Source organism: Ambystoma mexicanum, chromosome 12, assembly GCF_040938575.1.
Source record: "Ambystoma mexicanum isolate Mex_15411 chromosome 12, UKY_AmexF1_1, whole genome shotgun sequence".
Lineage (NCBI taxonomy): Eukaryota > Metazoa > Chordata > Amphibia > Caudata > Ambystomatidae > Ambystoma > Ambystoma mexicanum.
The window spans coordinates 286706150-286718334 of NC_090936.1; the positions used below are offsets into that span (position 1 = coordinate 286706150).

General features: G+C 40.9%; 1 protein-coding gene across 4 annotated transcripts in view; it reads right to left on the minus strand.

Annotated features, from left to right (window-relative positions):
- ABCC9 (ATP binding cassette subfamily C member 9) overlaps positions 1-12185 on the minus strand; it is a 1387936-nt gene that overhangs the window by 1173473 nt on the left and 202278 nt on the right. For all 4 annotated transcript variants that reach the window (XM_069628445.1, XM_069628446.1, XM_069628447.1 and 1 more), the window contains exon 3: positions 1945-2086. In XM_069628445.1, coding sequence (XP_069484546.1) covers positions 1945-2086 — 142 coding nt within the window. The remainder of the gene's footprint in view (positions 1-1944; positions 2087-12185) is intronic.

The following is a 12185-nucleotide window of genomic DNA, read 5'->3' on the forward strand; positions in this document are numbered from 1 at the left end:
GCATATCTGGTATAAATGTACATATATTCAAAAATTCGGCAAATTACATTTTGGATGAAAATAAATTCAGCCAGATTGAAACGTGATGAATGCTCAGCTTGAAGTACTAGCTGAGCAGTTTGGACAGGAAGCTATAGTTTGCTTCTTGTACTACTAACTCAAAGCAGGAAAGCATGTTGGCATGTGGGCATTGCATGGAAATAGAGAGGCAAACCAGAAAGAGGAACATGCAGTGCCTGCAGTTTCATAAGGGAATTATGTAAGGCAATTTTGTAATGCATTTTATTATTTTATTGAAGTAATGTATTAATGTATTATACTGTATTGGTGTATTGTATCGATGACAAACTGTTTTTTTATTCCTTTAGGTGAATTTGTGTAAACGTTTATATGAACTATATACACAATACAAAAATAAAATTAAAATAAAAGAATGGAATTGTCATGTTCGTGTTAGCTATTTTCAAGGCACATTCCCTTGAAAACTCCCTCTCCCGATTCAATTCTGAGAGGTACTCAGTAATTGACCTTTGAATCTAAAGAAATCTGTATAAATATTGAAATCTCTGTGTGTAATTAGTTGAGGTGTGAGTTCTTAGCGTACCAAGGAAGAGCTTGTCAAAATAATTTAGATTAGATTAATAATAAATTCAGATTCTATGACAATTTAATGTCTATGACGGGGACAGGGAGAAGGGGTGACTCAATCCACTCCAATACTGCAAGTTTACCCATGAAGAGCAAAACATAATTCAAGTAAGCATATCTTTCATGGGTCATATCTACAATTATCTGCCACAAGGAAAGATTTCGATTTTAGTATCCAGTCCCTTGTAGTTGATTAAAAGAGGGGCAATCCTTCTAGTTTCAGAAGCAGGGGCTACCTCAATCTGTGCACCTTTACCCCCATCTTCCTTGCACGGGAATGTCTTTGACATTTATTTTTGCGCACCACCAAAACATGATTCCGAAAATACAAAAGTAAGCTCTTACCTGCTGTCGATGCTGTTGTTGAACTGTGTGCATTCGTTGATTGGTTATGAATCTTGCAATGGTGTGTATTCAAATTCATATTTTATTTAACTGTGTTCAATATACATTTTTTGCTATACATATTAACAATAAGCAAAGCAGTATTTCCATCACATCATCATCAAAATTGATATTAATGTCAAGATATATTTTAAAGAGTAAAACCATCCAAATGCAATCACGAATACTTGTTTACTACAATATATGTGCTCAATCCAACCAACATCAACTTGCAATCAACCTACTTCTAACCGAGGTGCATCAAATCCATGATATCAAGTCAATAACCTATTGATATCCATGATGCAAGTTCAGTTCAGTCAAGATAAGTGCATCACCAGAAGGTACTAATCAAAGTTCTGGAGCAAGAAAGTATTTCATGAGCTGTATGCTATTCGCTGGCGCATTGCTGTAGCAAGGATTTGGTGGTGCAGTAAAACCTTCACATACTGGAAAACCCCTGCAACCTACAGCACCATTAAATAAACAATACAAAGGCACATTTCATGGAATCCGGCTGACAAAACACCAGAAGAACAACCACTTCAATGTGAGATTTCAAATACACATTCACAATGCTTATTCAGGAATCTAGCAATCCTGGAAATGTCTCCACGGCAAAAGCGCAACCAAGAAAAGAACCAGCAAATAAATGATCTCTACAATTTGGGTTGAAGACAATAAAATGATCTTCCTGTGAACATCTGGATGTAATTATCTGACTGTGGTGCTAAGGCAATTCTTCCATGCACTAGTGGATTATCTCACTTCGCCAACACGTATTATTATAAATGTCTTATGATATAAGGAAAAAGAGGCCGGGTCCATCCCATGTTCATAGTTCTCTATTGACCAATGACTTGTAACTTGCTTTAATACAACCTTGAAGAAATATATATGATGATGACTTACCCGTCTGAAACAATTCCTTCTGCTATTTCGCAAACGTGCACAAACAGGAGGACAAAGGTAAGGATCCATCGTAGATTGTGTCCGGGGAAATGCAGCCATGTGTTATGATGAATCTGAACCTTCGAGCTTTGGCTTCCCCAGCCTGGCAAGGAAAGGGTAATCATGAGTATGCAGTGCAGACCTATGGCTTTTTGTATGGCAAGAGGTTTGAAGCATTGCCCCCCAACCCTCTGCCCAATTGCCTGCCCATGAATTTTGTCTCAACTGAATGCCACTTTGTATCAGTTCAATTGGTTGACACTGATCACAACTTTTGGCATCATTGTAGATATGCATACATCCACAGTTTTCCTGTCATTGTTATATATATATGTTTACAGTAGTGATACCTGCCCACATTACTTAATCATTCTGATAATAATTGGCCCATCTTTAACACGTAGATCTCGAATCATGCGGTAGCAAGGATATCATGCTAACATTTACCAGTATCTCTGTAACATTCAAATCTCCCGGAATATTATCATGTGCCACATATGTCGTTCAAATAACACTGCACAAGTGTAGTGTTTCGGGAGCCTGTCTGAAGTGAAGACTATTTGTGTTTTGTTTGACTTGGAATGCCACGCAGAGAATGTCAGGTCATTATAGGTCATTAAGGCTGTGATTCTTAATAGTTACTGGCTTTTGGGGAGTACAGGGACTCACCACACATGGCAGTGCAGTATACATTTTTGAAATATCCTCCGACTCGGCTTGTGCTAGAAAAAACATGTAATCAGTTTCTGACAAAGGTTTGGGTACGTTTCACTGAGCAACAAAAATATGAGTCTCCGCCCCACAGGGCGTGCCATTTCCGGCAGTAACCGAAATAATAAAACAGCATCCCCTGCAGAAACGTATATGCTGAAAGAAATCACTTAAATGCTTGCGTGCTGCTACCCTTCCCCCAGACTATAAAAAACATGCCACGCGGCATGGGAGGGCCTATGCTTCCCCACAGAGGAAAATATTGCGCGGCGACGTGGGGGCAGCCTTCTGATGGCAACAAATAAATACATCTTCCTCCTTCAGAGCACGTTCATTATAATATCTTCATAGAGCCGAAACAGTTAAAAGAAGTGTGATTTGGTCACACTTAAATCACCTCTAAATTCGGGCCATTCAAGCCCCTTTAGTAAAATGTCACTATAAGATAATTATAAAATTCACTGTATCGCTTGATGATCTGTTTAGCAGTTCCTTAACCATTTTTTGACTTTCGGGATGCTGCGATGTGAACTGCCACTCACAAGAAGTAGCCTATTCCGTATACTTTCTCTGTTAAGCTGCTCAAATTACAGTTTGGATACTTTACTGGCGTGTATTTAGCCCATTTTCCTTGCAAGGTCAACACGTGATGCAATAATGTTGGTCTTGTACGGTTCCCTTGCAGATTTTTTGGCAACATTGAGGTGAATGGTTCTCGCATAATTGAGGGAGGGGAGGGATGGTGTGCGGGTTTAGGGTGCAGGCAGGTGATAAACCTGAGGTCTTGAACATTGCAGGCTGGACATACCAACGTCATATGTGCCTGTATGATTCTACATGGTTAGTGGCAGTGACACTTGAGTGGATGTTTTATTTGGAGTGGGGAACCCAATATACATTTGCCTGATAGCACTGGAATGCCAGGACAGGCAATGGTTTGGAAGGAGGCTGGGTATGCTAGAGATGAAGCTTTGAGTGGCTTGACCGTGCTTAATATCTTGATGTGGGTATTTGCAGGCAAAAGGCTGGAGTATTCCTCGGTGTCTGTGTATGCCATATGGAGGTGATAGCAGGATGGAGGTGATGAGGTTAGATTGGGGGCAATGGTGGTTATGGAGGCTCTTGATCATATCTGTTTTTCAGAATTTAAAGGCACAGCAGGCACGGTAGTGTTGCAGTATGCTATCAGGTGGAGAGGGAAAGGTCCTGTACTGTTAGCATCAGTCAAGGCAGCAGGGTTCTTTTTGTTATCAGTTCAATTTTTATGATGATTGTTGGTTGATGATAGTCTGGCTCGGTCTTAAGGAATCCAGATGCTGTGCCTGATGGGGTATTCTGACCTGTTCGGGTTTTAGGTTGGATATCTTCAACTCCTAGGTTTTGTATGGCGTGTGTGTGGTGGACATAGAATAGGTTGAAGTGCTATGTGTCCCATAGTGTGTCTGGCACCGGTCTGGTCTTTGTGTACACGGGTGACAGACTATCGATGACCCTTGTGTGTGATAAGATGGTGTTGTTCAGATGGACCTGATTCAGCCCGCTCTCAAGGGCATCCTTGATGTACTCATGTACAGTTGTCTTTGTTCGAATTGTGAAGATTGTGAAGATTCACCCAAGTAAGTCTCTAATGCATTTCTGTTTGTGACAAGAGAGCTCAGGTGGGACTTCTGTTGTGAATCCACAATGCATACAATGTTGCAATGAACCAATCAGTCCAGTCTTTTTTATTTGTATTTCTATTTAACATTTTTCTAGAGCCCAAACATGGCTGGCTAGAGCATCAAAGCGCTTTACAAAACACATATGCAATATAGTATATAAAATGACAAAAACAGCAATTCATTGAATACAATTCACCTACCCTAAAAGCACCTTGTACCCTGAAATTTAGTTAAAACAATCTAAATAAAAACATTTATATAACCTATCAAAAATTCATAAAAGGAACAATTCATGAAAATCTATAACTACAATCCTGCAGATCTAAACGGCCTGTGCCCAACACCATGATTTTACTTTCTCCATAACCTTAAGATCATTTTCAGTCAATCCAATATCTTTTGGAAGTGAGTTGCAGAGATTGTAACGGCCACCCCTCAGAAAAATATTTTCTGATTGAACGATTGTTGAAAGCTTCAAATCTCCTGGCTCCGTAGCCCTCTTAGACCTCCAGAGATTTTTAGTTTTCGAGCTAAATAATCTGAGGATGGAGCATAATATGCTTTGTGCACAATGCATGACAGTTTAAAATGTATCTGAAAATCAATCGGAAGCTAGTGCAATTTAATTAAAAAGGGGGAAATGCGATCACATTTTCAAGTTCCACAGATTAACCAGGCTGCTGCATTAAACATGGCTTTAGTGGAAGTAGGGTATTTTTTGGGAGTCCTGTTAACAAAGTGTTGCTAGTGTCAATCTGAGAAATGGCCAATGACCGGAGTAAAGTATGAATATGAGAGTCTGGGATGAAAGGCTTCACTGCTCTTAATGAAAATAGCTGAAAATTGGCAGATTTTACCATAGTATTTATAAGTGTTTATAAGTCTAGTAAATGAGAGATAAAAGGGATTGTATTGCTGTTTCAAACTGAGAAGGGCACCTAAAATGTTTGCTTCCTGAAACTTTATTTGTAAAAGCGCGGCCTGAAAGTGCACGTGAAAGTAAATGCACTATAGTTTTTAGGGGACTCAGCTTAAAATAAATTAGAGGCCATTGTGGTCGGCCAGAAGAAGGAGACAGACCAGTTTTTGGCATTCTTGCAAATGTTTTATTGAAATAATAAGTAAAAAAGGCCTTATTGTCCCTAATCTGTAGGTTTCCCTGCCTAACAAAGCTAAGTAGGATGCCCGTCATCGGTTGAGATGTCCCAAGCAAACAGTCTGTCCTCCTTCCATAACTAAGTTGCACTGACCCTACCACTAAGACAAAACAACTAAAGCCCAGGAGAATGGAATGACTCCCTTATCTTAGATAGGCTTCCCCAACATTAGTATATCATTCTTAGATGGTTTTTGGCTATCTCTTGCATTAGCTTGTTGAGTTCCTTTATGGGACTTTTACAAGTCTGTGGTTCCCATTTCTCTTCACTTGGTAAACGTCTCCCCCTCAGTGTTCTTAGCCTTTCAATTTCTCCTAATATGTTTTTCTCAAGTGTCTCTGAAAGTCTCACATTCTCTGTTATCTCTGGGGAAACAGTCGCTCTTTACATGGTTCCAGTACTCCATATTCCTATGGTACTTTAGCTTCTCATAAGATATCCGATATCAGGATTCTCCTTTTCTTGTTTACTGATTTTCTCTTTGAGGCAAGTATAATAGACAGAATAGCTATTCTTATCTTCTTGATCACTTTGTGTAATATTGAGATGAGTAAGTTGAGTCCCGTAATGATTCTCACTCTCTTGGTCCTCTTTTGTGTCCCTGGAACAGGTAGGGTAAGTCCACAGTAATCCCCACTCTCTTTGCCCTTTCTCGTATCACTTGGACAAGTATCATAAGTCCCACGATGAGTCTCACTCTCTCTGTTCTTTCTTGTATCACTGGGATGACTAGGATGAGTCCTGCGATGGGTTTCACTCTCTTGGTTCTTTCTTGATCCCTAGGACGAGTAGAATAAGTCCCATGATGGGTTTCACTCTCTCAGTTCTTTCTCGTGTCACTGGGACCAGTAGGATGCTGGTACTCAGTATACCATGTTCCCTCCCGCCATCCCTGTTGCCTTTGTTGCCCACGGATTGGCATTATCAGGCCTGCATGCTAGATAGGGACTTCTCTTCATTTGGTCAGGATGGTTTCTGCTCTCCTTCCGATTCTCTCTGCTTCTTGTCCACAGCTCTGTGGGGCCAGTGTTAAATCATTCTTAATGTTGTTGGCAGACTGCACTGTCCACCTCCCATGGTCACACCACCACTCACGACTGTCTCTCTTGGGGTTCTTATTAAATGGCTGTCTTTTTCCTTCAGCTCTTTTTGTGCTTCCTGGCATTGCCAGCTGGTTACTTCCTCCCTGCGGATGATCTCCCAGCCTCGGTCAACTTCCACAATATTGCTGATTTGAAACTCCCAGGTTTCAACTCTCTCTGAGAGTGGTCCTTCTTCCCTTTTTATGATAAATTGCTGGGTTCTCCCCAGCACAGGATTATTGTCTTTTTTCTGTTCCAGTTCAGCACTCTCCATTACTCACTCATTTCTCCTCATCACAGTATTGCAGCTTTCTAGCCAATGAGCGATTAGAATTATTCACTCAATCTTCTTCATCGAACTTTCACCAGATATTTCTCCAGGAGGGATTTGGAATCTTATTTCAAAATACCAAACAGTGGCTTGGTCTGCTGGGTTTTTCTGAAGCCTTGATGTTACTGTTGGTCCATGAGAGAAGGATTTAGGGAGTTCCTCCGTGGAATGGGAGTCCTTGACCCAAAGAGGGGTTGCAGTTCATATGAGTCACAAGATTTCTTTGCATTGGTAAAACAGTCTGCTCTCGGTCAGCCTAAACATTAACAGAACTCAAAGTTCGTTCAGCTTGGCTGCAAGTTGAAAACACAGTCCACCATTTTAGAACACAGAAACAAGAGTTCAGATCAAAATGGCAGATGATTCTTAAAATGGCGGCGAAAGCGATGAAAAAGCGGAACATTATGAACGCGGTTTTCTGTGTAATGCGAATGAGCTTAGGTCAATATTCATAACAAGGCGGTATTATGTGATTATGTTTTAACACTGTGAGGTCCCACTTGCCAGGACCCCACGGGGGCATATTGCATAGCAGGCTCACCTCCCAAGCCTAACATGAAAAAGTTCCCCCCTTGGGAGAAGTGTTTGAATCCTGCGATTTGTCACACCATTCACCACTCGATATCCAGTGGACAGTGTGCCAATTTCATAAAATCTCCATTGGATAATAATTTCAAATAGACCTTGGTATCATCCACATATTGGTGTATGCAGGCATATGTATGAGGAGTAAGGAATGAGAAGTGGACACAGAGGAATCATGTTTTGGTTATAAACTTTTATTTAAAATAAAAAAGGGTTTGGAAAATACCTCACTATCCCTAAACTAGGAAGTGTTTCCCTACATCAATCAAAACTAATGGGTCTGTTCTTTGTCAAGATGTCCAAAGCTAAAATATGTCCTGTACCCAAAATCCTACTCTGACTCTCACACTTCAAAACTAACTCTAAGGTGCAAATGATATTGTCTTTGATTCTCAAAGTGCACAAATGTTCAAATCCAACACCAAGGGATAAACTCAAACAAAACGCTCCAAGTGGACAAAGTTCATGGCTCAGAGGAACGGCTACCTTCCCCAGATTCATTTTATCAAAATGAAAAGTTCCAATAAAGAATAACCAAGTTCCTTGTAGCCCAAGAGGATAACTCTCTTCTCTTGGTGTTTTAACCGTTCCCGGGAAAATGTCTCTCTTCCCCAGGTTTCTCTTTACATTAAAGAAAGTTCAAAATATTAAGGGCATGTGTCTTCGTTGGGATTCTCCTTTCAATTTATTACAATTCAGGTGTGTGTCCCCTGACTCGCTGATCACCTGGTATACTCCCCTGCCAGTCTCTTTTCCACATTTACAAATATCCACAAATTCAATGGTGTGGATATTCATTGAGATTATATTTTCACACACACACACTTGACTTTGCCTGGTATACTCTCCTGCCAGGTCTTGGATACAATGGGCCTAAGTGTTATTAGCTATGTCATGCTATTAGCACCATGACTGCCTCCAAACCGGGGTCTATTACTGGGTTCCTGCAATGGGGACTTACTGGGTCATTCTGACATTGGAGGACCCGGTAAGTCCTCCTTGCAGGAACCATTCCACATTCCCATTTGAGCCCCCATAGGGCTCAATGGGAATGGGGAGGGAGGTAACAACGGGCACATTACAAGTGTCCCGTTGTTACCTCCCTCTTCCCCTCGCGGAACCCGGAAAAGATGTCTGGTTTTACCAGACGTCATATCCGGGTCCCACAAAGGGAACCTTGTAATCAGCCCTGACGGAATGAAGGGGGCCGGTCCCGTACCGGCCCCCTTCATTCCGTCAGCGCCAGGGTCAAAATGAGGCCCAATATCTTTCACTTTCTTACACACACTTGCCTGGTATACTCTCCTGTAGGACTTCAATGCAGTCCTTCAAATACTTGGCTTGTAATGTCTTTATATACACTTGGATTTGCTTGGTATACTCCCTTGCCAGAACTTGCAGGCAGTTTGCTTCCTTTTTATCCACTAAACGATATTTGTGTAATGCTGGCTTATTGACCCTTGTTTAACAAAGTTTGTTTCTCTATTCCCTTCTTCTTTGATATATTGATTTTGTCTCTTTTCACAGACCATTCTCATTTACTTTGTTTTCTCATTTTACATATGGGTTCAAATTCCCATTCGCGGTATGGTTAACCAATCTGTTAACCTCTACACATGCTTCACTTTGTATCTCGGGTGTTACTTTTATGGAACAGCAAACTCTTTTAAAAAACATGATTCATCTTCTCTGGGCTTACGGGATGCTTTAAGTGTTCTTTGCGTCTCTCTGTTTTGGTTCCTCTCAATCTGCTGGCTTGGCATGCATTCTGTTGGCGCTGTGCCTTCGCCGTGTCCATCTGTTCCAGGCACAGTTGTTGCTGCGCCAGACTCTCAGGCGCCGGGTTCCCTGCCCTCCAGTTCACCTCTTCTCCATATGCATTTGCTTTCACGCCGCTTTCTGCAGGGTACTGTCCCTCAGTGTTTTAACCTGTGTCAGCCCAGTCCCTATCCAACTCAGCCCCTGCAACTCTCTCCCGCGTTTGTCAGCGGTGGCAGATTTAAACTTCCCAGGATGACTGAACAACTTCCAAAGACTAGAGATACTATACCACTGTGTTGGTTTACCAGTCTTAGTCATCTTCATTGTTCTGTCCCCCTTTCTTGTCTCAGTTATTGTTAGCTTGTTCCTTGTATGATGTTGAGTCAGCTGATTTGGGACCCCTCTGGGAGTAATCATTACTACTCCATGCCTCTTCCTCGACTCAGTTGTTGGCATACCGTTCCTTGTGTGATGTTGGGGAGTATGTGATGTAGGCTTGACAAGTGGTTGAGGAAGGGGGTTACAATATGCCACCAGGGCAGGAAGAGTGGAGGGAACATCCCTAAAAGGTAATGAGGGGTATGTGACTTTCTCCAATGACATCATCTCAATCCCCGAGGGTCACCTCCCATAACCTGGTCCTCCCTCATATAGCCACCTCCTGGGTCAGGATCCGGTAGCAGCTGCTTTCCCAAGGCCACATTGGGTGAAGTTACCCCGAGAAAGGAGTGATGAGATCATCAGATTCATCACATATAATATCCCCTAGAGGCTCCATATAGAGGTTAAAAAGCTTTGATGACAAAATCGACCCCTGCAGTTCTCCAAAAGGGACAGAATTCGGGGTGAACGTTCCTGATGAATTAAAATTAGGTGATGGCAACCTTAAAAAAAAAGACCCCATACAGATAAGTACTGTACCCTTGATCCGCATTATTTGCTTCAATACATTGAGGAACACCTCATGATCAATGGAATCAAATGCCGCTGTCAGATCTAATAAAAACAATAATCAACAAGCCCCCTCATCTAAAATCCTCATAATATTCTGTACAATCAACAATTTTGCAGTTTCTGTGCTATGCCCTTGTCGAAAAGCCTGATTGGGCGGCATCTAGTAAGTCTTGCAATTTAACTGATTTTTCTAGGAACTTGCCAAGAATGGAAGAGATCTAATATGTCTGTAGTTAGCTAAAAGACTTGCATCAATATTAGCTTTTTTAATACAAGCGGTACATGCCCAATTTTTAAGGAGTCTGGAAAACAACCCTGTGTTAGTGATAGATGTAACATCTGCATGAAGAAGGGAGCAAAGACTGAGAAATATTATTTTAACTTCTTTACAGGACATGGATCTTCAACAAAGAATGCAGGTTTTTGATGCCCATTAATATCCCTGCCTCACTTATGTCCGGTAAGGAATAAGAATTCCATAACTGCTTAGTTTTGCAAGTAAGAGCAGCCTTTGAAATGTATGAATGGGAGATCTCGTCACTGATCGTAGATATGTTTTCTATAAAAACTGTGCAAAATCCTGACACTACTTTAAACTCAAAGAGAATGTCACCAGATCTTGTCTTGGATTTGTTATAGCTTTCACTAAAGAGAATAGGTTTTTTGGTTTATTTATATCCCAATTAATTACTGCTGTTTAGTAAACTCGTTTTGCATCTTTATTTATTCCCTGCATATGATTTCCGAGCTTATTTCAAAAGCCACTAAATTCTCAGTTTTTGGGTTGACCCACCATTTCCGCTCTAAAAGCCTTACTGTCTGTTTCTGGGAACCAGGGCACTGAAGGTTGTTGCGGATTGTTTTAATCATGGTTGGTGTGATTCTATCTATATTGCCTAGGGCTATGTCATGTAGGTTTTCTACTGCTACACCAAAAGTGCAAGTATCTGGGTCAATGTCTAATGAATCGGGGAAAGGATCTGTTAAACCTTCAGTCTTCACCAACTGTAAATTTTGCTTTATATAAGTAGCCCTTTTTCTTTGGCCTAACGTCAGCAAATGTATAAGATCAAAAGATAAAATCACATGGTCAGACCAATCTACACCCTGTGCAGAAACTGACAGCTTAATATTGTAAGGACTAATCACCCGATATAAAACGTTCCCTTTCACATGTGTTCTTACTTCACAGTTTTGTCTAAAGTTCACTGACTCAAGAAACTGTGCTAACATATTAGCATGAATAATAGCAGGGCTACACCAGGGTAAGTTTAAATCTCCCATACAAAAGAATGTGAGGCTATCACACAGGAGGATACTAAAAAAGTCCATCAAGTCCTGTGTAACTACATCAGGATTACTAGGTGTATGGTAGAATACAAATAGTTGTCAACACGTTCCATTCTGTGTAAAGGAGCATGTGGATACTAATTTGCTTCAGTCAAGTTTTGAGCGGTTTTCTGGAAGCCAGTTAGTATTCTGTAGTGCAATCAGCTGGGAATAATGTTCCATATACTTTTTGTCAGGAATGAGAATGAGGATTAATTTTGTTTCTAGTTGATGATGTTTACTGCTACTAGAGTTACATTGCTGTATTGAAGCATTCTGACAGGCATGTGATTGGTGAATGTATTCTTGGAGGATTGCCATTCAAGATGCATTGAACGATACAATGGGTTTTTAATTGGATTCTGGATTTGACAAGAAGCGAGCCGAGAGCTAGGGTGATGTGTCTCCACCTTCTCAATCTTAGAAGTAGTCTATCAGCTGCATGTTGAGCTTTTTGTTGATGGTTTATCAAACATTCTGGGAAGCCGAGGTAGGGGTTGTTGGTTTAATGCATTATGGGCAGTACTATCGCTAGGAAAGTCATGGTTGTAGGGGGAATGGCAGTTATGAAATGTTGTGCATGATGTATCATAGTTAAAAGTAGATGCTTTTTCATATGACTTCAACTTGG